The sequence below is a fragment of the Bos mutus genome, chromosome 17 (genome assembly GCF_027580195.1).
Source record: "Bos mutus isolate GX-2022 chromosome 17, NWIPB_WYAK_1.1, whole genome shotgun sequence".
Lineage (NCBI taxonomy): Eukaryota > Metazoa > Chordata > Mammalia > Artiodactyla > Bovidae > Bos > Bos mutus.
In genome coordinates, this window is record NC_091633.1 from 24,259,209 (window position 1) to 24,286,898 (window position 27,690).

The 27,690-nt window shown below is 47.5% G+C and overlaps 1 protein-coding gene across 1 annotated transcript in view; it reads right to left on the bottom strand.

The window, feature by feature from the left end:
- Window positions 1-469: 469 nt before the first annotated feature.
- The window catches only part of SLC15A4 (solute carrier family 15 member 4), a 29,245-nt gene continuing 2,024 nt past the window's right edge, over window positions 470-27,690 (bottom strand). The window contains 8 exon segments of the mRNA XM_005904066.2: window positions 470-1,592; window positions 5,564-5,722; window positions 6,826-6,898; window positions 6,900-6,982; window positions 15,369-15,537; window positions 16,219-16,296; window positions 16,718-16,886; window positions 20,966-21,261. Of these exon segments, the coding sequence (XP_005904128.2) occupies window positions 1,444-1,592; window positions 5,564-5,722; window positions 6,826-6,898; window positions 6,900-6,982; window positions 15,369-15,537; window positions 16,219-16,296; window positions 16,718-16,886; window positions 20,966-21,261 (1,176 nt within the window). The 3' untranslated portion in view covers window positions 470-1,443.

Consider the following 27,690-nt stretch of genomic DNA (forward strand, 5'->3'; position numbering starts at 1 on the left):
GAGCTCTCATCACACAACCCCTTTCCCTTTTGTGCCCGATTCCTTACAGAAAAAAATGTGATTTTTTGACAGCATGAGGTAATGGTTTTCAATATGTAATGGATCCTGAAGGCTGAAACTATACTCCTGGAAGATGGTGTATTTATTTCCTAGAACAGGGCTTTCCAACCCTTATTTATCTTTAATACAAACTCACACCCAGATGAGTAAGGTGTTTGCTTTTTTGTTCTCCAAACAAAATAACATAAATAATATAAAATTGTATTTTAGTACAGAGCAGGCGCAAGTATCACTCTCCTAGACAGTCAAAGAGTTGCAGCAGGAGCAGGCGTTTTATTGAGACTTTGCACCAGTTCCTGCCTGAGGACCCCTCACACGGTCTACGTGACAGCTGAGGAACTCACACGACGTCCACACATAAAACGCACACGTGTGACGCTGGTGGACAGAGCACACAGAGAAGCAGTCAGTGGGTCTCAAAATCAAGGTGTTTTTATAATAAAGTTATACCAAAAGCACAGCAACAAATGAGGAATAGTTTATTAGACAAAACGAGAAACCCCCACCGCCCAGAGCCAGCGACTGTCGACAGTTCAGGCTCACAGTGAACACTGCCAACCGTCCCCGCTCGCACCAGTGCCCTTCAGCGGAGGTCCTTCCCCCGCAAGAGCGGGTCTTCAGTCTCAGTGGTGCCACAGTGAAATCGTACACGAGCATTGACTAGGCGAGGTTTTAAAACACACGTCAGGCTGCGTCACAGGTTGAGATGAACACATGGTCTTAAATAGTTCTTAGTACAACATCATGTTCTTAAGGAAACAACAGGAAAGCGATCTCAACAGTTTAAAATATTAGCACTATTTGCAGCAGCAGATAAAATGCATTCACCGCCGGCCTGTACCGAGGAACTTGGTGTTGGCAAGATTTGTGGCTTAGGAGAGAAACCATGAGCAGGACTTCTCTATAAAACCTTCGCGGCACTTGACCACCCTTTCGTTTCTTAACAAATCCTCCTGTTCCTCAATGGAAACAGGTGTCTATTCATCAAGAAAGAAGAAGACGGTGAGCGCAGGTTTTACGGCAAGGAGATGAGATACTTGTTTAAAATACTGGGATGCCAACCTGCATGGGTGTCGTCTCCAGAGACTCGGTGTCAGCGTCTGCGGGTGTTTGCCAGAGGAGACCAGCTGCAGGGTGAACCAGGGTCTTCGGTGGCGAGAAGCCTGCGGCAGCCTGTGCATCTGCTCCAGGAAGGCCCAGACGGCAGGAGATGAACCGCAGGGAAGCACTCACCTAGGCTACCGGTAAGAGAAGAGACCAATCCCGGTGTCACGCCAAGTCTCAGGAAAGTCAGTCATCCACTCTCTGAGCCCCCACAGTCCCTTCCCATGGATCCGTTCGTCCATCTGTCCGTCCAACAGACCCGACAGGGGTGCGGGAGCATCAGGTCCTCCTGCTGGCGGGCGTGCCATTCGCTCTCGACCGCTGACGGTCGTATTTCACAGAAACAATAAGGAAAAGCAGGAGGGTGGCTCCTTGAATGGCCGCCAGAAGGAAAAAGTAATAGTTCAAATAGCAGCCATTGATGTTGCCTGGAGAGAAGGAAAGGAAAAAGAAACAAGAGTTTAGAAAGAAAGTTTACAATTTCTTTAATTTGGTTCCTACCAAGGTCAGGGTGACTTTTAATGTTGTCATTTAAAAAATCGAAAGAAGAATATTCTATCCCTAATTTGAAGTACACAAGTGCCTTGCTCCCAGAGCCACCATGAAGCTGACTGTACATCAACACCAGCTCCATGCTGGGGCCCTGTCACCAGCCTCTCCTGCTCCACAGACAAGGAGCCTGACTGTCCCCAAGTCAGGTCTGGAAGCGGAGGGTCTTGGTATCCTGGGTCCAGAGTCTGTACATTTATCAAGACCACTCAGCGGCCCAGGACACGGCCTGGACATCATGTCTCCCAGGAGTCCTGGACTCCTGCACTCCTGCGTTGTCACCTGACATCAGATACACTCCAATGTACCCTTCACAGGCCAGGGCAGGCGGCTGAACACACAAGCCACATGCTACGGGGAGATACAAATCTGCTTTTTAAATTTCTCCTTAAAAACTTCAGGTTGCCAAAGAGCTGACATACTGAATGCCCGAGCACCGTGCAGGCGTCCTACGCGCAAGGTTCCACTTAATTCCTGACAAACCGTGAGGTGGCGGAGGTCAAGGTCATGGACCTCAGAGCTCAACCAACCAGGCTCAAACCCAGTGTTGTGGTCTCTGGGCCCAGTCTCCTCGTTTGTAAGATGCGAAAACATGGTGGCCAGCCCCCCACCCCACCCCCAGGCAGCAACAGCGCTGCCATGAGAAGTGCCCAGGGCGGAAGGCCGCCTCCTCAGCAGTACCCGTGAGGAGCCCCAGTCTTCATGGAGGTCTGGGGTACCAGGTCTGCACACCAGAGAACCGAGGTTTCACAGCACCACCCACCATGGCCCCTTGGCGTGGAGACGCAGGGCTGTGGGCGAAGGTCACCCCAGCTCCCTGCAGACGGCTGTCCCCACAACCGCTTCCACCGCTTGTCACCAACTGAAAAGGGCCTGACACAGTCAAGCAGAGGGGCGGGGAGACGTGTCCATCAGCAAGGTGTCCAGAGGAAGCGGGCGTCTCGGAAGAAAGCCGTGGTTCTCTCGGCCGGGCTTCACGAGCACTTCCACTTTGTTTACTTGGTACACCAGACTTCCTTCCCTCTCAGGTCTCCCTCAGGCTGGGTTATTCTGGAACTTCCTTTTTCTATCTGAACACACACTCATTAAAATTAGACGTTCAACACTGCTTTCATTAAACAGAATGAACGAACAGATATAATACACGTGCTTGCATAATAATCACTCACATGTTTTTAAAGAATTCTCACTCAGGTTGTAGAAGACAACGATTTCCTATGTTTACTGCTTTGGAAACAAATCCAGTAATACCTAGAATTTCTACTATTTATTCAACAGATACTGAAAAGCCATGGTTAGGTCCTCACTGCCTGCGGGGCTCCGCCCTGGACAGAGACCCCCTCTCCTGGAGCCTGGTGTGCCCATGCCCACCATGGCACTGCTGGGTGGTGCCAAAGTGCCAATCCTGAAACATTCACCTCCCCAAACGACACAGGAGGTTAAAACTAGCAGAGCTGAAAGCCGGCAGGCCGAGCAGACTGTACACAGTGTTTTCCCTGTCAGGGCAAGTCTCAGCCTGGGCTAGGAAGGGTGTTCAGAACCGGGTCCACCACCTAAAAGCTATCACAATCAGCCTTTGCTTTCTTGGGCCTCTTATCAGACAGAAGGTAACTGCACATGAAGGTGGTAAACTCTGGGTGTTCTTTATTTGATAAGACAGACTCCTGGGCCCCAAGAACAAGCTCACGTGTCACCAAACACATGCACAAAAACATTCCCAGCTGCTCTATTCATGACAGCCTCCAACTGGCGACGCCCGCAACACCCATGCACAGCACAGCAGAGAAATGAACTGTGACTTATTTGTACAATAGATACTCCACAAAAACAACAAAAGAACCAGTTACTGGGGACGACTCAGAGAACACAGCGCTGAGTGAGACGCCGGCCGCGGCAGAGGACTGGGAGGCGACAGGACTCAGCGGGCTGGCATCACAGCAATTCATCCTGCCGGGGCCTGGGGGCTTAACGCAGCAAGAACAGGAGGAAGGCTTCCAGCCGTCCTGCACTTGGGTCGGGATGAAGAGCACATCAAGCTGCGCACTTCAAGACCAGAGCCCCTCACAGCATAGATGTGGCTCCCAGTCTAAACACAACAAAGACGAGCAGGCCAGGCAGAGGATGGGGAGAGAGGGACACAGTGAAGAGACAGACCACAGCCCAGGGACCCGACAGGAAGTGATCCACACGTCTGCTGGGAAGCACTGAGTCAGCTCCCACCGCCACCTGACCACTGGTGGAGCAGAGGGCATGGAGAAGCTGGCCTCTGTTCCTCCTCCAGAAGAATGTGGCACAGCTTGGGGGTGGGAGTGGGGTGCCCCGGTCCCATCCTGTCCCCCATCTCCGCCCCAACAGCCCTGCCCCTAACTGAGAGGGAGCCCTGCCATGCCCTCCTGCGTCACCGTCATCGCACCCAGCTCCTGGGGCTGCAGGCAGAAGGGGTGCAAGCTCTCTGCACTCGAGGGAAACGGGAGACCACCTGCGCTCCTAGACAGGGCAGCCGATCTAGGACACACGACCGGCGCCTCCCTCTCGTGGAAATAACATCAACACACAGGACCCAGGTCCAGCACCGGTCTCTGTGTGCATCAGCGCTGGAGGTGACCCTCACAGCTGCAAGTATTAAAATCACCTGTCAGAAGGAAGGATGAATGACAGGCAAACCACAGTTATTAAATTAGCAGTGGGGGGAGCAAATCACTGGAAAGCATCAAGGATGACCAAAGCCAATCAATCCTTTATGATTCACTTAAAAATGAAACAAAAACTAAGAAATAGCAGCTACATCTGAAGAACTACAGAGGTTTGATCTCTGTAACAAGTCTTTGAAGGAGGTCTGTTCTGTGACACCAAGAACCCAGGAGAACTCTCAGAACCCCTGTGTAACCGGACCTTACCCTCAGGGAGGGGGGCGGCCCCTCCTCACCACAACCAGGCTGGGCCTGCCCAACCCCCACAGCCCCGGTGCTCACAGCTGGACTACATCACCATGGGGCTCTGGTTTCTGTTTATCAGGGCTTCTCGGACCTAAACTCTCACCTCAGGACAGGAATTTTAACTGCATCATGGGAGGGCTTTTGGAATTCTGCCATTTCTGGAGAACAGTCTTTAGGCTTGCATCAGGTTTCCACAGGGATTTACAACCTAAAAGTACCAGGGGACAGCAAATACCACAGAACTACACAAGGAAAAGCAACCAAAAGCAATGGTGCTTTTTACCGGTGAAACATATAAAGAAGAAAGACGCTTCCACCTCTGGGTCCGTTTACAGGCGACATCAATCTGCAAAGAGCAGAGCTCTCATCCCTCGCCAGTGATTTTGCTCAAGATGCCACCTACTGGCAATGGCTGCAGAACTCCATTATGATTGATCACGAGTCATATTTGTTTTTAAAAAGGCAACTTATTGTCTATTTTATTTTAACTGCAAGAAATTAAAAGGTACTGTCAGGGAAAAAAAACATAAAACTAAGATAAATGAAGGGGAATTTGTGATACAGATTTTATTTGCCTGCTAATAAAATACAGTGCTGGGCCTGACGATTGAGAAAGAAGGCAGCCTACCCATCACAGGTTTGGGAACAAACAGCGGCCACTCGGCCGCGGGTGGCGGGGTGTGGTCAAGGCCGACCTGGCAGGAGAGGTTCACCAGTCTCCGGGAGATCGTGTGTGACGTGGGCAAATGGGGTGAGGGGGTGGTCTGACGCAGCTTGGGGAGCAGGGTGGGGCTCCTGACCCAGCCCAGAGACACTAACTGCATCCGGTCCCAGGTGCCCACGTGACCCAAGGGCCGGGGCTCTGGATGCTGCTCACTGTTGATGGTTGGGCATGGGTGGCGGGGGATCCTTACCGAAGTCCGTGTGGCTGCTCATCCACCCGATGGCCTTCAGGGACACCAACGCCAACAGTCCTGAGCCCACGAAGGACCCAACTCCAGAGAAGAAGAAGAACAAGCCCATGATGGCGCTCTGCATGGACTTGGGGGCAGCCGAGTATGCAAATTCCAGGCCTGGGGGGGTGGGGGATGAAGAGTGTTTTTGTAGAGGACACAGCGCTGCCTCCGCACCATGGCCCTCGGGGACCTGGGACTCTGGGCACAGCCCCTATCTGCTGTGAGACAGCCCCCGGCTGGCTGCTAGTCTCCCACCACAGCCCCTAGAAACCCCAAGAGGTGGTGGTCACCTCCACGCTCACATCAGAGGGCAGCATTTGACTTGCCAGCTCTTGGAATTTCCTGTTCCTCATGGAAAGAAGTTGAAGAAGCCAAATTTCCTACATTCTTAACTGATGTGAGTTTGCAAATGAGCCTCTGACACTAAAATGGGGAAATCTACTTAGGAATTCTACCTGAAAGGCAAGGTGTTTGAGAACAGTTTTGGCAGGCGCATCTATAACCCAGTTCTTGCCGTGATACCCAGACATGGAGATATGCGCTGGGCTCTAAAGGAAGGGCCGGCCTCGTTGATTTATTCCCTCCCAAGTTCATGAGCCAATTCCACGTGAGCACAGGGGGAGGGGAGGAGAGGGGAAAGCCGCCGCCCACAGCCCGGCCGTCTCTGGTTATCACTCATTTCCTCCTTCCCTCACTCCCAGCAGCGGGAAACAGGCCTGCACAGAATTCACTCATCCACATGCCACCATGGGACCTCAGCAACAGGGAAGAGAGGCCTGTGAGAACACGCTTTATAAATGAGGTTTCTCCCTGACACATCTACAGGCAGACACCGAGAGCCGGGCAGTGAGGGGCCTGAGGCCTGGCTGCGGCAGCAGGGCTGCAGGGCTGGGGAGCCAGTGCCAGGCCAGGCAGCCAAACCCCGGCCCCTGAAGCGGGGCTCGTCCTTCTCCTTTCCTGTCTCCTGCGGACGCACTGCAGCAGGTCATCTTCATGTTGGTGTTGTGGGAATCCTACTTTCACACCAAGAAAGGGGAGCCTCAGCCATAACGTCACCCTTTCCTCACCGATTCACACTCTGAACCGCACCTGCCCACCAACACCCACCAAGCACCGTGCGGTTACGTCTCGACACGGCCTAACGAGGGAGGAACCAGCACGGCCTTAATCATGCAGCGAGGGGACTGGACACAGACGCCCCCAACGGGAGGAAGCCTCACCTGCGATGCTGGCGAATATTTCACTGACACCGATCAGCACGTACTGCGGGACCTGCCACCAGATGGGCAAGTCCCGCGGCGTAGTACACGACGTTTCCGATGGTCTGGTTGATGGTCTTCTCCTTCACGAGGTCCAGCCTCTTGCTTTCCAAAATCCCTACAATTCATAAGTAGCTTATGAGCATTTATTCACTAACATCTGTAATTAAACTGAAACACCAGATCCTTGGGACAAGATGCCTGTCGATGATTCTGAGAAATGCATGAAAGGTTAACACCAGATGACACATATCCCCCCAAGCCCCCAAGCTCAGGAAGTTTTCCCTTTCCCCCTTTGAGCTTCCGAAGTAGGTCACTGAAAACCAGCAGTCATGTCATCCATATCTCAAGCGGGCTTCTGCAGCACCTTATAAAACCAGCGTTCAGCGTGCCTAACACAACCCTCTAAGCTCTGGATCGCTCACCTAAACGCCTTTTGCTTCCTTCAAAAAGAGGAGCAAGAGAAAGCTACACAGTCCTGCAATAAAAAGATTAATCACACTGTTTACTTACCAGAAGGTAATAAATCTGGAGATGATCTTCCCTTCAAGGTAACATATCTACGCTGATTCACTGACTGATCACCATGACTACGACGACTACCACTACTGCTCCTAATGCCAATTTCCCCATTAGATGGGCTCAACCTCATCAACAAACGACAGCAGTCCCCCCTTATCTGTGAGGGATACGCTGCAAGACCCCAGTGGACGCCTGAGACCGAGAACAGTTCTACATCATATATATATATACACTATTTTTTTCCCTGCCCACACAAACCTCTGATAAAATTTAACTTATAAATCTGGCACAGTAAGAGATTAACAACAGTAACTAAGAATAAAACAGAACAATGATAACAACACACTGCAATAAAAGTTATGTGAAGTTGGCGGTCTCCCTAAGCATCTCACTGTACTGTAGGTATTTTCAGACTGTGGTTGATCTTGGGGTCACGGAAACGATGGAAACCACAGCCAGGGATAAGGGGGATGACTGTACACTGGCCTTCTGCCCTCGGCAGCGGCCAGGACTCCCTGGATTATCAGTCGTCTGTCAGGTGGGACAGACGGACACAGGAAAATAAGCAAGATCAGAAATAGCTACTCTACAAAAAAAAAATAAAACAGATCAAAATGAAGTTTAAAACAACAACCCGTAGGACCAAGTTCTTAGAGTAAAGATGTTTTTAAGGAATTCTAGTCCGGAGAAGGCGATGGCACCCCACTCCAGTACTCTTGCCTGGAAAATCCCATGGATGGAGGAACCTGGTGGGCTGCAGCCCATAGGGTCGCTAAGAGTCAGACACGACTGAGTGACTTCACTTTCACCTTTCATTTTCATGCATTGGAGAAGGAAATGGCAACCCACTCCAGTGTTCTTGCCTGGAGAATCCCAGGGATGGCGGAGCCTGGAGGGCTGCCGTCTATGGGGTCGCACAGAGTCGGACACGACTGAAGCGACTTAGCAGCAACAGCAGCAGTCCAAATAATGGACTCTAATAGCTAATGTATACATAATAATTATGTGTTTAAAACAGTATGAGGAAGGACAGGAGTCTGGGCAGAGGAATACTGGAATATACATACATAAGGGGCTTCCGTGGTGGCTCAGTGGTAAAGAATCCTCCTGCCGATGCAAGAGATGTGGGTTCGATCCCTGGGTTGGGAGGATCCCCCGGAGAAGGAAATGGCAACCCACTCCAGTATTCTTGCCTGGGAAATCCCATGGACAAGGAGCCTGGTGGGCTACAGTCCATGGGATCACAAAAGAGTCAGACATGACTGAGATACTAAACAACAAATATATATATATATATATAGATTCCTTTTAAGATCTTAGCATGAAAAAGGACAAGAAAAAAAAAAAAAAGGACCAGGATTTGACAGAGTGAAAGAATCTGCCCCCACACCACATCTCAAATATCCAAAGAGAACACACATCAAAGGTCCAAGAGAAGGTGAGACCTCCTAGCTCATTTCCACGTGGAAAGCCGCGTCTCCTCCCTGAAGGTGGTGATGGAGGCAGCCCTCAGCCCTCACGACTGTCCTGTGACTGAGAAACAGGAGCAGCCCAGGTCTGCAGAGCGTCTGCTGCTCTGGAAAGGGGAATATGAGGCTCAGCCCAGCAGTGATCTCAGGAAACTGGTGGTGGCATTAAGGGCCTTGCCCAAAAAGAGCAGCTTTGCTCCCTGGCAGGGCAGCAGGCAGCCCCAATGGGCCCGCAGTGTTATTCTGGTTGGAGCACCTTCAAACGCAAGGCTGAAGTGCTACAGGCTTCCTCTGGCTCAGCCGAGGTCCAGCCGGCCCTGGACTGGAAGATCACTGCCCTGCACTGGCCACCAACCCTCTAGCTTGGAAGGGTTAGATTTAAGTACAGAGAGAGGGAAGAACTCACTCAGCCTGGTTTAGGGGAATAAATACTGACGCTGGATAATCTCTTGCCCTTCATAGGAAAGGCAAGGGAGCATGAAGACGACACCGAGTGTGCCTGTGTGTTTATGGTGGGGTGTCACTGGTGGGAGCCATATACGGGTTTAGTACCAGGACGAAAAAAGGTACCATTGACTTCTGGCAAGCTGGCAGAGAACAGGAGTAAGCTGTAGGACAGAATTTGCTGTGGTCTCATCAGTTAGGAAAACGCAGACTCCTGTGAAGGCCGAGGGTGAAAAACAAACAGAAACCAAGGGGCAATGGCAAGGGGGTCATAAACAAACTAGGACCAAGCCCTGAGACAAGAACATGTGAAATCAACAGAGCGCCTCTTTGGTGGGACTGGGGGAAGGATGGGGAGGTGTGGAGCACACGGCTGACACCACAGAGAACAGAGGAAGGAGCAGGGTCCTGAGAGAGGCCGACAGAGAACCACAGCGGTCCTCGGGCAACAGCGGTCCTGCGGGGTCTGGGCAGGCCTGTCCCTGGGAGGCCACAGAGCTCATGATGGAAGAGACAAGAAGCGCGGGTACAAACCAAGACAAGACAAGAAGCTGGGAGAACCAAGACAGAAGGAAGACGGGCAAATTCTTCAATTAACAACACAAACTTACATCAGGTCAAACAAAAGAAAACCCAACACTGTGGGTGAGAAGGAAATGAAGGTGGCAGCAGCGAAGGTCGGATAAGAGGAGGGGCGGGCAGAGTCACCTGGAGGGAGACTCGACAACCAAGGGCAGGAAGGAGGCATCAAGAAAACACACTGAGGGTCAGGAAAGGCCTCCTGTGCCCACTTGACCCTGTGCCTGCTGCTCCCTGCTGCCAGCTCATCTACACTCACGACGAGCCAGAGCGAAACATGGAGCAAGAACACCGACCGGGGTGTTGGCTGGGCTTTCACTGGACCTAAGAGCTCCTGTGTGGCCTCCCCACACAGTGCCACTCCCCCATAAACCTTTATGAGTAAAATACCATCACAGGCTAGAAGTGCAGCGAGAACCTGAGGCACACCAGCCCTGCTGGTCATCAGAGCAAGTGCACGGAAAGGGTAAGGCTTTGTCTTGGCTTCCCAAGTGGCACTAGTGGTAAATAACCCGCTTGCCAATGCAGGAGACACAAGAGACGCAGAGTCAATCCCTGGGTCAGGAAGATCCCCTGGAAGAGGAAATGGCATCCCACTCCAGTATTCTTGCCCGAAGAATCCTATGGACAGAGGAGCCTGGCTATGCATGTAGCACGTGCTAGAAATGCAGTGAGAACCTGAGGCACACGAGCCCTGCTGGTCCTCGTCAGAGCAAGCAAATGGAAAGATACGGCTTTGTTCGGCAACGCATTGCTAACTGGAGGAGACCCAGGGCAGACCCACGTCCTGAACTTTAGGGACACTAACATCTGTGCCCCCTCCAGGCTTAGTTCTAACAGACTCATGCTGCCCAAGAGAGAACAGTGCCTCTCTAAGGACACTGTCCCCCAGATTGGACGTGCCTCCCGTTCACCAGAGCCTGCACAGACCGCCGCATCCCTGGACACACGTGATCCCCGTAACCCCAGGCAGCACTGGACTCCAGGGCTCCTGCTACACAGGATCTGAACTAACAGAGCTGACAGCACTACGGCTATCCTACCATCCTGTGCAGCACCCCACAAACATTTTTAGAAAGGAATACTGGCCAAGAAGGAAGCCTTGAAATGCATGATACAGGAATTACAAAGCCATGCTCTCTCTCAACTCTTCAACTAAAGCTTTCTCGGTAGCAAATGGACAAACAACAGCATCAATTATTATAAACTGAAAAAAGTTCTCTAAAAGTACTCTTGGATCAAAAAGAAAATAAAAACCACAGTTTCAATATTCTTCTGGGGAAAAAAAAAAGAAACCATTACAACAAACTAAAGTGCAAGAGACCTTGATAGAAAGAGACAGTAACAGGCCAGTTAAAAAAACAACACGGTCTTTACTGTTTAGCAGGAACGAATAAATAGAAGGGAAGAATTTAACTCAAGAAATGAGAAAAAGAAATCAACAAAACACAATGAAGATAATAAAAGTTAATATCTTAATTATTCACTGAGAAAACATAAAAACAGTCAAATAATAAATTCAAGAGATACATCTAAGGAAAAATCGTAAAAGAGTTTTGGCCAATCTAACAAAAAAGAACACATAAAAAAGTGAAACTAGAAAAGAGGAAGGAAATGCAACAGATCTACTTAAATGACCATTTTCATCTCCTCTCAATTTCTCGAACTCAATAAATTATATTCTAAGGACACTAAAAAATAAAAAGCTTAAGTGATTCAGCAAAAAACAAGATCTGAGCAAAACTGGAAAAGGTGGAAAAATGATCATATTTCCTTTCAGAGAAGTGATGCACCCTTGTAATTTTCCAGGTAAGGACTTGGAACTTCCTGGGAACAAACAGAAATTTCTCATCCTGTTTTACACACCCCGCCTCCAGAAACAGGGCATTTACCAACCCTTTAATAAAGCTGTGCAATCCAGACACCAAACCAGACTGCTGTTGGTTAGACAGAGATGCGGAGTCACTCAGCAAAACAGCAGCAGATTCCAATCAGACCATCAGGGTCAGCCCTTTTAACAAACAGGGTTTTTAATTTATTTCAACAGTTAAACACCAGAAGTTAAAATAAATAAAAACAAGAGCTGCCAAAGGCGGAGGGGGGAGGGCATGTCATCCTCCTGAAAACCAACATAAGATATTTGAGAAAAACTCAACAATCATTTCTGCCAAAAATACTCAGTAAACTTGAAATAAAGATTAGATATTTAACATCATCATAAACACCTATTTCAAACTAAGAGGTGCAAGTGAACTGTGAACAGTGAGCAGCTGAAGGCATTCCCATCAAAGTCTGGGGTAAACGGAGGGAGTCTAGGACTTCCTTGGGGGGATTCGAGAAGGAAAGTAATTTCACTGGGCATGGCAACCCACTCCAGGATTCTTGCCTGGAGAATCCCAAGGACAGAGGAGCCTAGCTACAGTCCACGGAGTTGCACAGAGTCAGACACGACTGAAGCAACTTAGCACACACAGATGCATGATGTTAACAGTGAGAACTAGAATCCTAAATACCCAACAACAAAGGACTGCAGGTGAATGTTTGACATGGAAGGATGCTTTAGTTCTTTCTTTTTTTATAGCGAGTGACAAAGGAAGTACACACACACACATCACATCATATATGATTTTTCCCATGCACCTGCAGACTGATAGTAGAAGATATCCTTGGGTGGAATTATGAGTGCTTAAATCTGTGCGTGTGAGAGAGACACAGAGAGGGAGGAAGGAGGACAGCAATGGGGGGAGATGCTCATCTGTATTTGGTAGATTTTTTTTTAACCTGCCTACAGTTAACAAGTGTTTCTTTATACCTTTAAGGGTTTCTTAGGTTTAGTTTTCAAATCAGGCTCAAATCATTGTACACAACAGGATTTCATTTCCGCAGAAACACAAAAAGTGTATGTGTATGTACACAAAGATACACAAAGTCAGACAGACATGCACCATCACAGCAGTGAGCACCTCTGGGGAAATTACAGCTGATTTTTATCTTCTTCTTTATGTTTCTAAGGTTCCCTTTTCTCCAGTGAGCATCTATTATGTTAGTAAGTTAAGACACATATAATTTTGATAGGGAAAGCACATTTCTTTTTTCCTCAAGCAGAATGGAAGAAAACCCATTGGGTGTGCCTGATTCTCACCTGAGAAACTTGAAAGAAAGAATTGTTTCCAGCAGGGATGGTACTAAACAGAAGATTCTGATTTATTATGGATGAATGTAGCAAGTTAAAAGGCAAAATCATCTCTTTCCTATTAAAATGTTGGTCTGCTGTTATGATTTCTGGTTTCCATTCAAAGCTCACTAATGTCCCAGTTAAATAATATTCACTAGAGCTGGAAATGAAACGGCATGAAACACCAGTCACTGCTTAGATTAAATTTAATAAACTGTGCCTAAGTCAAGTTATAAGATGTTTAACCTCTGTGAATCAGTGATGGTTAAGTTCCTTCCTAATATCTGGTCACTCAGCAAAGAGAGCCTCTTTAAGACCGTCAGCACTGGAGGCGTTTTCCGTGTCTAAGCAAGTGATCTGGATGCTGACGTTCAGAGCGGCCGTGGTCACACAGGTGCAGAGCACCTGCCTCCCCACAGGTGCCCGCGGCCACCTGATGGCAGTCCGACCCTGCGGGGCAGGAAGTGAACTGCTGGCACTGCTTGTGCTTTGAAAAGGCCGCACTGGGGCTCCTTGTGGTCCAGCAGCTGAGACTCTGCACTCCCAACACAGGGGGCCCAGGTGCGACCCCTGGTTGGGGAACTAGATCCCACATGCCACAACCAAAGATCAGAAAGACAGAAAGAAAGAAGGAAAAAAGGAAGAAAGAAATGGCAGCGCTGCCTGCCCAACATGACCGCTCAACAGGCTCGCCAGAAACCACCGGGAGGGATGACCCCAGGGTTTTCAGGGCCTCCAAAGAAGCTATTCAGCCATAAACAAAACTGAAAGAGAAGATGGTGTGTTAAAGGAACCAAACCCAGAGTCTGCTAGATGATGCCTCGGAAACCAGCAATCTCTCCTTTCCCACAGGCAGCTGACAAGGATACCTGTCCGTGGGGTGCGACTGGCTGGCTGGGGTACAGGCGGGGCTCTCCCATCCAGAAAGAGAAGAGGTGCTGAGGCTGAAGCTGGGCTCACGACAAGTGCTCAGGAACCCCCACCCCCCACCCCGTCAGCACAACTCCTCTGCTCCAGGGCGCCCCGCCCAGCGCCGATTCCGCAGTCAGGAAACCTGCCACCAGAGCCCTGCTGTGACCCAGCTCTTGTTCGCTCAGGCTTTATTTGCCCACGTGCACAGAACTGGAAGGGAAACAGATCACGTGGCCAGCACACGGCAGGAACTTCATCCAGAGATGACCTCCCTTTAATCACCTATTTCATTAATAAAGAAACCTAACTGTCCCCTACGATGTCCCAGCGTCTAGAATATAGATATCTTAAGCCTAGAGACTCATTTCTGTAAATCTGTTGAGTACTGTATCAATATGTTCACCTGGGCGACAGTGGATGGAGGCTGTGGTGAAGCCTTGTCAGAGAATATTAAATTCCACCTCAGCAGTGCTTAACATTAAATTCCTCATAACACAGATGATATATAGGTGATTCAGGAATATCAGCTTTTCTTGTCTTGTTACATAACTAAGCTATTTTACGGTTCAATAATTTCCAAATATTAATGAAGGAAGAGTGCCAAAGCAAGGTGAGAAGGTCAGAAACCCTTCAGCCTATCGGCACAAGATAATTCAGCTTAGACTTCAGAATCTAAGAATTATGAACTCAGAACCGAGCCCCCAATAGATGTCAGAATACCTGGGCGTTAGTTCTTAACCGCCTTCGTTTTTTTCTGGGGGATGGAGGCTGGTTCCAAACCCGTTATTTGATTTTAAAAAAATAACAAAACTTTCTCTCCAGAAAAACGCACATGAAATTTTACATAAAAGCGCAAAGGGTTCAGGGCATAAGACACTGACTAATGGACCTGACATTAAGAATCACAGGTCTGAGGATAATTTAACACCTTTCATTTATAAAATTCCCTCTATCTAGCAATTACTAGTGGTCTAAAATCTAAATCAGTAGGAGACAATAAGCCTCCCTTGATTCAACCCAAAAGTCACCTTCCAGAGCATTTCACTGGTTAGGACTCGCTGGTGGTCAGGTGGCTAAGACTCCAGGTTCCCAATACAGGAGAGGCCTGGGTTTGATCCCTAGTCAGGGAACTAGAACCCCATGCTGGAACTAAGAGTTCACACACCACAACCAAGAAGCTTCCACAGCCAAATAAATAAATATTTTAAAAAACATAAAAGAGCAAATCCTGAGAAAACATCTTAAACTTCATATAACAAAAAATGAACACTACTCCAGTTTAATAAAATAATCCTTATACATTCTTTGAAGTACACACGCTTCCTAAAGAACACATGAGTGACTTATTCCGAATCACCCACAACGGGAAGCAGGTGGGAGCAGAAATGGAGCCAGCTTCTCACCTGCAGCGAAGGCTGAGCACATCACGAAGAACATCCCCACGGCGATCCTTTTCAAGGATGATGGGAGCAGGCCGTTTCGTTTCAAGATGGGATCGACTAGTTTATCTTTCAAGGGAATTAACAGGAGGATGAGCACAGCATCGAACATGGTCAGCCAGGCTGCCGGAAACTAGAATTTGGAGATGCAGAAGACACGGGCTTATTTTTCTGCAGTGTCAGCAACTGCTTGCTTGACAACTAACGTCTAAATGGGAAAAGCTTATTTCAAAAATAGCTCATTTGTACAAGTATGACCTCCTAGGAAAATAGTCTGTCTCAAGACACTGGATCTGAGGAAAGGCTTTCATTTCTAAAGGGATGTAATTTGGGTTTTCTGTGCTTTCTGGGGGGAAGAAGAAACAGGTCAAATATTCATGTTTAACTGACAGTAGCAACTTAGTTTGGGTTTCCCAGGGGGCTCAGTGGTAAAGAATCTGCCTGCCAAGCAGGAAACGCAGGTTTGATCCCTGGATCGAGATAATCCCCTGGAGAAGGAAACTGCAACCCACTCCCGTATTCTTGCCTGGAAAGAGCCTGGCAAGCTACAGTCCATGGGGTCACAAGAGTCGGACACGATTTAATGACTGAATAACCACCACAAAGTCAATTTAATCTAGTAAAGGACATAACCAACGGAAAGACAGTTTCAGAAGTAACTGAGTAAAAAACAGAGTAAAAATTCCATTTCAATAGGAACATGTTTAGTTCAAGCTACCTATATCATTTACAAAGTATCTGTGATTGGCAGAAGAAATTCATTTGTCACGTAAACCCCGAATGACAATTTTCACATCATTTCAATTGTTCTCACCGTATGAGGATTGGTTGTAATACTGGAAATTTCTGGAATCTTCAAATGAAGACTCTGTAAAACATACGTCGTCTGCATCTGGGTGTAAAAAGCAGTGTCATTACATGTGCACGGCTGTCACAGACCTGCAGAGAGCCGCCCCTCCCCCAGACTACTCTGTGATGAGACTTGAAAAGGTCAGGTTGGCAAACAGGCAGGTCAGTCTCTTGGCCACCATAAAGGTCGTCTGGAGATGAACTTTGAAAAAGAAGTAACGACTACCCCAGTGAGAAATTAAAAGGTGGGGCCTGGAAAAACAGAGGTATGCCCATTCTTAGCTTCATTTTAAAAAAGGTTTTCAAAACATTTAAGTCCACAAAAATGAGTCCATAACTAACATCAAGATTCCAAGATCCTGGAGACTTATGGCAAAGAAAGCAGGGAACCCAGGAACTTGAGTGCTGGGGCAGTGTTCACGGTGGGGGAAAGAGAGGAAATGAGACCTGAATATAAAACTCACTTGAAAATACACTGTCCAGTAAGGTATCAAAGCCAAGAAAACAGGGACAATCTTGACAAGAGCTTTCACATCTTCCACTTTATCTTCCGGGAATGGCCCTCCTCGAGACATCTTACATGAATCAAACAGACTGTGTTTAGAAGATTGCTGAAAGACTCCAATGCCTTCACTTTGGGAAATAAAATGAAGGAATTAGTTTTCTTCCACCCCCAGAAATCAGTTATTTGGTAACAAATTAGGTTTGGGGATAGGAAATGAGCTTGCTGCACTGAATCTGCTCAAACCCCCTTCCGTTACCTACTAATTGTCCCCCACCCAATGTGGCCACCCAGACTACTCCTCAAAAGAGGGAGACGTCCGGAATCAGCAGATGGAAGCACTTCCTAGCCAGAGTGTGACGCTGGCCACCATCACGGTGGGATCACCCAGCGCTGTCTGGAAGGTGGCCGACCTCATCCCCAGTGTTGTCACACTGGCCATTGGTCCTGCGGTGTGGAGGAAGCCTGCAGCTTCACCTGAAGCTGGTGACACCTACATCAGCTACATCACCGGGTGAGCATTTGAAAAGACGACTGTCCTGGATTGTTTGGACCTTAAATTAGGCTATTTATCAACTGTCAAGACTCGATGACCAACACTAAACTCTGTTACAAAACCAAGCTGGTTTATTGTATTGCAGTCACACTGGTGTGACTGGGAGGGAGGGCTCTGTTACAGCAGAGAAGACATCAGCTCTTCACTTAAGGAAGAGCCGAGAAGGGGAGTGGGTGATGCTCCTGATGATAACCTGACGGTGTCACTTGGGGGAAGATGACAGAGTGCCCACTGGTGGGCCCTGATCACCACCCTGTCAGGCACCAGGACACTCTTACTAGCACCCCCCTCCCCCGCCGCAAGGAGGAGGAAGTCAGGGCACAGAGCAGGTAAGAAATGTGCCCAGGGCAACACACCCAGAGAACGGGGCTGGGATCTGACCCCAGGCGGTCCTGGCTGTAGAACCTGAGGTCCAGATCACTGTAGGGCCACCTGTCCCTCTGCTCCCGCCCTTGGGCCTCCCCTCCATGCTCGGGCCCGACGGTCCCAGTCCAGAGCTCTCGGCTGGCTCTGGTACCAGGAGGCCTTCCGGTCCTGGCTCTGGTGCTGGCAGCCCTGCCCACTCACTCACCCTGGCCTGCCTTACTATCTATAACATGCACAGGTCCCAGGTCTCAGGGGTAACTCCAAGGCCTTTCCCGACCCAAAACACTCTTAACAGAGAAACACGCTCTAAGGCCCTTTGTGGTAAAATAGGAGGAAAAAAAAAAAAAGTTTTAATTGCACACCCTTCTCTAAAACCAGAAATAAATTACCATTAAGAATGCTTGCAATTCTGGGACTTGGATATAAATGGTAGCTGTCAGCTTTCTAGTTTATAAACTCCTGACCCATTTGACTGAGTCACCAAGTACTGTGAATAATTTTTGTCTTTTAACATTGACATTTTAAACCTGACCTTTCTGAGCAGGGAAAAATTGAAAACTATAAAATTTAAACCAAGTTTTGGACAGAAAAAGTAAATGCAACAGACATTTATTGAGCACCTGCTATATGCCTCATTCTGTTTCTAACTGAGTGCTGAGGAAACACACATAAATAAAAAAAGATACATCTCCTGTCCTTATGAAGCTGAGTCCAATGGGGAAAAATACTTAGAAAAATACACTTAATGTGAAAACACTAAATTCCAAACATACTATTATTCATACTTTTATTTGAAAAACTTTACAGCTTCTCCTTTTTTTTTTGGCGAAAGACGTAAAGTCCCTGTAAACCTAATATAGATTCTATCAGTGATTACACATCATACGGCCAATGCTTCTCTAAATACATTCAAATGTCAAACAGCAAATTCACTTCACACACAGAGTCATGCACACAGGTTGCTGGCTATAATGCTTATGTTTTCATATCATTAAAGTATTTTAAAAACTATTTTAAGTCACTACACATCTAAAACTTTGTCCACGTCACACACATTGTTAGTGTTATTATTCTGTAACATACAAGGGTCCAACATGGAGCCACAAGTCACAAACGACAAGGCACACAGACAAGTGCTCCCCGAGAGCCCTGGCCGAGGCTGTGTGTGCAGCTGTGCACCCTCTCCCAGGAGGAGGTGGGGCCATCACCTCTCAGATCCTCAACTCACAGAGGTTAAGTCTCTCACAAACGGTGTGGCACTGTCTCCACTCACTGATGAACTGAACTGACAGGCATGGATTTCACATCTAAAACAGCATTAAAACATCTTCAAAACAGAGACCCCCCCCCCCGCAAAAAAAAACAAAAACAAAACAGAGACCACCTAGAGCAGAAAGAAACTGGGATTGGGCCAGATGAAATCGGCCCCATAAATAAGGGAATGCTGGGTGATGCAGTGCTTCCTTCGCTTCTAGAGCGACATTCTGCAAAAGCATCCTCATCAATTAATTACCACTGACTGGCCTCTTATCAGCTTACTAGGCCTCACAATGATCCTATGAGAGGGGACCTCTCCAACTGCACAAGAAGGAAAAGAAGGCTCTGCAAGGTCACTGACCTGCTCAAGATCAGACAGCCCCAACCCGTGCATAAGGAGAGTACTGTCAAGAGAATTTGCCAGACCATCAACTTCTCTGCAAGCTGGTCCTCTTTGAATTGTGCCAAGGAAGACTTCAAAAACCAACATAAAGGGAAAATAGATTCCCCAGTCCCAGTAGTCTTTACCACGCCATTTGTGCATCAAAACCCACATGTCCACAAAGCAAGTGTGTCCTCTTGCACAGGTGTACCAGGTACCACCCAGAAAGACACTCTGAAACTTTAATGACACATTTTGCTAGTGGGTACTTAATCTGTAGGCTAAACATCTGGGATCTGAAATCACGCTTTTGCTGAATTAAAATGAGGCCCCAGTAAAGCACTGCTGCCAGCTGCAGAGGCAGCGGGGCTTCAATCATTAAAAATTCTTCAGTGTGGTCGCACCACCAGCTGCTCTGAACTGTGAGTCTGAATGCGACATTGAATGCACTTAGGAGTCTGTGGAGCCCCGCCTGGGGACAGATAAAGCAACCAGAGGCATGAGCCGGGAGCGAAGGGGCAGGGCTGTGGGATCCACCACGTGGGAGGAACATGAGACATCTGTGACGGCTCCAAGGACATAAACAGGATACAGGGAGACAAGCCACGAGGAGGCAGACAGTCGCGGGTCAGTCTGCAGAACGTTCTTGCAACGGGGGCCCTCCTTGCAGAGGGGCAGGAGGCTCCTCGGGGACTGAGCACCCATCTCAGTGCCCCTGTCTTGATCAAAATACTCCCTAAGAGGCTCAACTCCAAATGGTCCCGAGGACTTTTCTGAGGTGATGGATATATTCTACGTTCTGACTGTGGTTACCTGACAGAATAAATCTGTCATAATTCCCAGAATAGTACAGGCAAAAGGGAAGTCTTTTAATACACGTTAATTTACATGTCAAAAGTAACACCAAAAATTTCTGAGGTCTTTCTGTGAGCTAAGTTCTGGACTTTTCTTCACTACTCTGCAACTAGGGTGACCGACCTTCCGCCAGAGCTTGCCCGGGATTCCCTGAGACCCGGGACTTTTGGCTTTAAAACCTCAGGTCGTGGGCAGACAGTGCTCCACCTGGGAAGTCCCGTGTTAACGGGACGACGGCCTTACCCTACGAGCATCTTAATTCTGCTATCCTGTCCACAGAGAGCGGCTGACGTGACCACTGGAGGACGGCCCGCGCTGACCTGCTCAGCTGCTGGCCCTGAAGTGGGAGGCAGCGGCTCACTGCTTAAGGAGCCTACACCTACAAACTAAGCAACTGCTCGGTTTCTGAGCCAAAGGACTGTCCAGGCCTTTTAAAATAAAGAGAAACGTATCAAGTTTAACACTGTCTCTTCAATGCCCTCGGCAAGCCTCTGTCTTTATCCTCTTTATACAGCTAAGCAGTCCGGGGCCTCCATCTACATCAGCAGTGAGAGGAGGGTCAAAGTGCAGGTTAGAAATGAAAAAGCGAGAGCCGGGGAAGGAGGGAGGCCGCTGGCTCATCTTTAAGATGGAGATGGAGACACTTCACACTCCTGGCGCTGCCGTGAGACATTTCAACTCCCACCCCATGACCCCCTCAACGGTGAGCACAGGACAGACAGAAGCGAGCACTTTATTTTAGAGTGGTTAATAAGTCACGTGGAGCAGCCTATGATGAGAATAAAGCCGCTCACCCGCTAGGACTGTGCTCCCTGATGCGCTTCTGGGGGCGGCAGGAATATACCAGTATCCTGAACATGTCGGTGAAGGCACTGCCGTCGGGCGGCTTGGTGATGAAGAAGGTCTGGCCGCACAGGAAGACCACGAAAGCGACACCGATGCAGACAGCGGGGATGGCGTAGCCGGTGACAAAGCTCACGTTCTGCTGGATGTAGGCAATGCCCCCCAGCGAGACGATTGCTCCCAGATTAATGCTCCAATAAAACCAATTAAAAAATCTTCGCGTGGCTTCTGGACCCCGATCCTTAACCTAAAATAACAGGGAAGAAAAAGACTTAAACCCGTGTGATCACCTTCAAGGACGAAAAACATATATGATGTTTTTATATACATTGTTTTATGTATGTGTATGTGTGTGTGTGTGTGTGCCCTCAGTCGTGTCATTCTTTGTGACCCCATCAACTGTAGCCTGCCAGGCTCCCTTGTCCATGGGATTCTCCAGACAATACTGGAGTGGGTTGCCATTTCCTCCCCCAGGGGATCTGCCCAACCCAGGGATCGAACCCAGGTCTCTTGCATCTCCTGCACTGGCAGAAGATTCTTTACCATTAGCGTTACATGGGAAACCCACTTTATACATATATATAAAATAGTATGATACATTGATACAGCTTTCTATCAATTACTGCTGTCATCACAGTCTTTAAGAAATGCAGCATGTGGGAACTCCCTGGCAGACCAGTGGTTAGGACCTGGTGCTTTCACTTCTGGGGCCCAGGTTCAATTCCTCTTTGGGGAACTAAGGTCCCACAAGCCACGGCCAAAAAAAAAGGGAAAAACAGCAGCACAATCAAACGGTGTTTACAGATAAGCTCAAGGGTCCCTTGACAAAAAATGTGTTTTATACTTTCAATTATTACAGATTTCTTAAATATACTTAAATTCAACAAATCCTAGAGCATTTCTCAAAGTAACTCCCAGGGACCACGTGCTTTGGGAATGCCAGGAATGCTCCTTAAAAATACAGATTCACAGGACCTATTATTATCCAGGACCAGACACTCATCATCTCTGGGGTTGGGGCCCAGGAGTCTGCGTTTTAAACAACTTTCCAGAGGACTTCTACTCAAAGCCACATAGCTCCAAGCCTTGATACATCTGGAACCAAAGGAAAATTAGAGAGTGCAACTAAAACCACGTGCTGTTTTCAGACCAGAAAACCTCTCGGGGAATCAAAAGAAGTTCTGATAAGAACAGGATTCCTTAAAGGTTCAAAGATCACTGACTTCCTGAACATAGACAAACAGAAGTACCAGGTTACACAAGCACCTTCCTCAAGACCTACCCAGTGGGGGCCTGTCCTGGTGCAGACAAGACAGTCTGGGTGGGCATGGGCACCCTGTAACATCCCTCCCCGAAGATAGCTTTTCACATCTACGTGACACCCCGAGAATGTGCTTGAGCCAGTCATTTCTAGCCAGTTTCATCTCATAAAATGTTTTAACAAACCTCCTGGTTTAAAGGCTGATGCTGGATTGTGTACAAAGACTGCCGGGTGTTGCTGTCTCGGGAACCTCTGTTGTCTTGTCCTTACATTACAGGTTATGAAAAGGTTGGACAAATTTCTGGTCCAGTAACAGATCTGAATTCTGATCCACAGAGTAATCTAAGTAAGAAAGGAGGTTCTCACTGGGGGCTTAAACAACCAGTTATGATGCACAAAAACCATCTTTTTAGCAGCCATATTATGTGATATGACATTTTAACTTCTATTTTTTAAGATCAAAGTACAGGTGTAAATACAGAATCAGAATCATGTATCCCTCCAAAAAATTTTAATCCAACATGATGAAATATGCTGGGGTCGCAAAAGAGTCAGATACAACTTAATGCCTGAACAGCAACAACATGGTAATAAGTAATATGCGTGAAGTAATTATGTGGTAATCACCGTCTAAAACTGAAAATCTGAGTTTTTAAACAAACCTCACGTTATCAGAATGAGCTTAAACTTGACTCCCTTCCACGTCAGAAATGAACAGAGATCCAAGAACAAATGATGGCAAGACTAATGAGTGAATACATGATTTGTATGCAGGATGTCTTATGTTTCTAAGAAAGACAGCTCCCCCTGAGGACACAATGCATTTGTTTGTTTATTTAGGCTGTGCCATGTGTCTTCTGGAATCTTAGTTCCCCAACCAGGGGCTGAACCCATGTCCCTGCAGCAGAGGCGAGTCCTAACCCCAGGAGTACCAAGGAGGTCCCCTTGCTGCTTAGTCACTTCAGTCATGTCCGACTCTGTGTGACCCCATAGACGGCAGCCCATCAGGCTCCCCCGTCCCTGGGATTCTCCAGGCAAGAACACTGGAGTGGGTTACCATGTCACTAAAATGGACTCAAATACTCGTGATCTCCTGGGAACAAACCAGAGGGAAGAAAAAATTGTAAGCAGGCCAATGGCTACAGAGAAAATATAACTAAAGATAAGAAAACAAGTAATTAGGGTAGGGAGCAAACTTAAAAGGGAAGAGGGCCAGTAAACAAAATATCGAAAATTAACACAGACAACTTATGCATTAACTGAAATATATCAGGGCCCTTCCCACTGTCTATAGAGGCGCTGCGCACATCCGGGTGAACTTGGCAATCAACTTATTTGAACTTCCAAGTGTAATGCACCCAAATTACTTTAAAAACCTAAGCCTATTACTAAAGCCCTAAATAACCACATACCAGTAATTTTCTGGAACAAATGGGAAGCTGCCCTTGTAAACTACAGATCACATGCCTCCATGCCCTGGACTGACACCCTCAATTCACGTCGGTCACATTACATCACCATCTGTACCCTCGCTTCCTGCCCCACCAGATCAAGGGCAAACAAGACCATCATGTGACTGGTCAAAAGACACCACTGCTGCAACTCAAAGAGCAGCTGGAAGAACAGGATCCTGTGCAGTGAGTCAAATAGTAGGCTGATGTGGAAAAATTCCTTTAAATACACACGAGTGCAACTTTTCTTTCCTCTAGGTGAAATGTAGCTTTGCTCTCGTTGTAAAATAAGTTCTTTCAGTCTGCAATTTCAAATACAAGATCCATCCATTAAGAATGATTGTGACCTCTGAGAAAGGTTAAGCACTGGGGGAAAGGTGGGGCTGACAGAATTCAGATCAGCATCGCCCCTGGACTCTGTGGTTTAAGTCTTCATTCCAAAGCCAGCCAAGGCCTCCTCCTCAGAGCTGCACAGCCTGGGCCCATTCATCTCTCCCTCAGACTGCTTCCCAGAAGCCCTGTCACAAAGGCGTGAGTGATAGAGAAGCCTAAAAGGTACCTTCTGCATACCACTCGGCCACAGAGAAGAATGAAATAATCCCATGTGCGGCTACATGGATAGGCCTGGAGACAATCAAACTAAGTGAAGTCAGTCAGGCAGAGGAAGACAAATGCTACATGATATCACTTATATGCAGACAAATGAGTTTATTCATAAAGCAGAAACAGACTCACAGACATATAGAAAACAATCTTACGGCTACCACGGGAAAAGTTGGGGGTGGCATAAACTAGGAATTTGGGATTAACAGATACACACTACTATATATAAGACAGAAAAACAACAAGGTTCTACTGTATAGCACAGGGAACTATATTCAATACCTTGTAATGGACTATAGTGGAAAAGAAACAGAAAAAGGATATTGACTCATTGGAAAAGACTCTGATGCTGGGAGGGATTGGGGGCAGGAGGAGAAGGGGATGACAGAGGATGAGATGGCTGGATGGCATCACAGACTCGATGGACGTGAGTCTCAGTGAACTCCGGGAGTTGGTGATGGACAGGGAGGCCTGGCGTGCTGCGATTCATGGGGTCGCAAAGAGTCGGACACGACTGAGCGACTGATCTGATCTGATCTGATAAATGTATAACCAAATCACTTTGCTGTATACCTGAAACTAACACAACATTGTGAATCAATCATATTTCAATTAAACAAAAAAGCTCCTGGGAGCTCCCTGGTGGTCTAGTGGTGAGGATCCGGCAGTGTGCAGTGGCCCAGGTTCAATCTCTGGTAAGAGAACTGAGATCCAGCAAGCTGCAGGGCACGGCCAAGATTAAAAAAAAAAAAAATCCTTAAAAATACAAATAGATTTCTTCAAACTCAGACAGGCCAGGAGATGCCAAACTAGCTCCTCCTGAAGAACAGATTACAGGCTTCATGCCCAGAGAGCAGGCTCCTGGCCATACCTCCCTGCACCTGCAGGGGAGGGAGGGGAGACTTCTGAAATCCCCTTCAACCAGCCAGCACCTGGCACACAGCAGGCACTCCAGCTGAAGGTACTAACATTTTCGTTTCCACTGAGATACAATTCTCACACTATAAAATTCACCCTTTTGAAATGTACCACTCAGTCTTTTTCAGTCTTCACAGATGTCCAACCACCACCGCTTTCCAATTCTACCTTCTCATCACACCAGCAAGAAACCTGGTTCTGTTCACAGGGGCTTCCCCTCCCCTGTTTCCTGACTCCGGCAACCACTCATCTCTTAAGTCTTTATGGAGCTGTCTATTCTGGACATTTCATATAGATGGAATCCTATGATATGTGGTGTTTGGTGCCTTGCATCTTTCAACGGCATGATGGTTTCAAGGTTTATCCACACTGAAGCAAGTACTTCATCTCTTTTTTACTGTTGAAGTATATTCCGCATATGTCCATCCATCAGTTGATGGCCATCTCCTTGCTGCTGCTGCTATTTAGCTGCTAAGTTGTATCTGACTCCTGCGAACCCATGGACTGTAGCCCACCAGGTTTCTCTGTCCACAGGATTTCCCAGAAAGAATAGTGGAGTGGGGTGCTATTTCCTTCTCCAGGGAATCTTCCCAACCCAGGGTTCAAACCTGGGTCTCCTGCTTGGCAGGCAGATTCTTCTTCAGTTTAAAAAATTTTTAAACATACAGAAAAGTTGGAAGAACAGTAAACCATACACACCCATAGCTTTCATCTACATCCTTAGTTCTTTTTCTGTACATATACAAAATACTCTTTTGGCTGAACTATTAAGTTGCAGCATCATATTTCACCCCAAAGATTTCATCACGAATCTCCTAAAAATAAGGCTGTTCTTCTACAAGACCTCAAACCATCATCTAAGAAATTAACATCAATGCAACTTTATCTACTGCTGCTGCTAAGTCGCCTCAGTCGTGTCTGACTCTGTGTGACCCCACAGATGGCAGCCCACCAGGCTCCCCCGTGCCCGGGATTCTCCAGGCAAGAACACTGGAGTGGGTTGCCATTTCCTTCTCCAATGCAGGAAAGTGAAAAGTGAAAGTGAAGTCGCTCAGCCATGTCTGACTCTAGTGACCCCATGGACTGCAGCTTACCAGGCTCCTCCGTCCGTGGGATTTTCCAGGCAAGAGTACCAGAGTGGGGTGCCATCGCCTTCTCCAACTTTATCTACTATGTGGTCTGTAACCAAGTTATCCCAGTCATCCTGATAAATGACTTTTAAAGAAGGTGGGCTACAATCGCAAAGCTGTGTATGGTGGTCAAATCTTTGATCGCCCTGAATCTGTTCTGCATGACGGTGTCATGTCAGAAGAGATTGGGTCAAAAAAAAAAAAGAGAGAGATTGGGTCAATTCTCTTGCAGAACAGCACATTTCTTTTTAATGTCCACATTTAATTACACATCAAAAGAGTCCAAATTCTGTCATGCCTTCTAGAGAACTTCTATGGGACCACTCTTTCTTTTAAGGAGTATTGATCACTTATCTATTATCTACTGGAAAGCAGTCATTTTTAAGTCAGACTTTCTGGGTTTAAATCCAGCTTCCCCACTCACTTGCAGTGGACCAGGGCTGGTCAAACCTGCTAAGCCTCTGTTTATTGTAAAACAGGGATAATTATGGGATATAAATTGTTGCGGGGTTTTATGTAAGACAGTGTAGGAAGAGCACTCAGCACAGTGGGGTATAACCTACACACTCAGCACGCACTGTAGTCCTGTGGCCTTGTCTTTAGAGATGGAGCGACGTCCCTGGTGGTCCAGGGGTTATCAACCTGCCTGCTAACGCCACTGCTGAAGCCTGAGCACCACAACCACGAGTGCGCCCTAGAGCGTGTACTCCACGGTAAGAGAAGCCACCACGAGAAGCCTGTGGACAACAAAGAGTACAGCCCCCAATCCCTGCAACTAGAGAACGCATGAGCGCAGCAATGAAGACCCAACATAGCCAAAAAAAAGACTAAATAAAATAAATTAAAAAAAAAACAAAAACAGAAGATGAAGAACTCCCAGTCCTGGCCTTGAAGGCTGGCAGAACCATCACAGAACGCCCATCTCAGCTAAAGTACACATTAAGGAGTCAAGCCTGCACCTAAAGCACAGTGTGGCCACTCACTACAAAACAAAAGAAACACATCTTTTTGCACCTCCATTTCCTCATTTTAAAAATAGGTCTAGGATTCATAAGAGATTCAAATGAGTTCAGGTATGTAAAGCACATTCCATGGTGCGGAGGAAAGTGGTTAGGAATTCAGGACATTAGGCAACTATTATCTCCAGCATTGTTATAAGGAATCGCCTCACCATAATAGCCTTTCACAGGTGTGACTGATGTTCAGATTCAAAGGATGCAAGTTCTTGCAGCCCGGCTCAGTCACGTACTAGCTCTGTAACTTTGGGCAAATGATATAACCTCTTCAGTCTTCATTTCTCTATCTGCAAAATG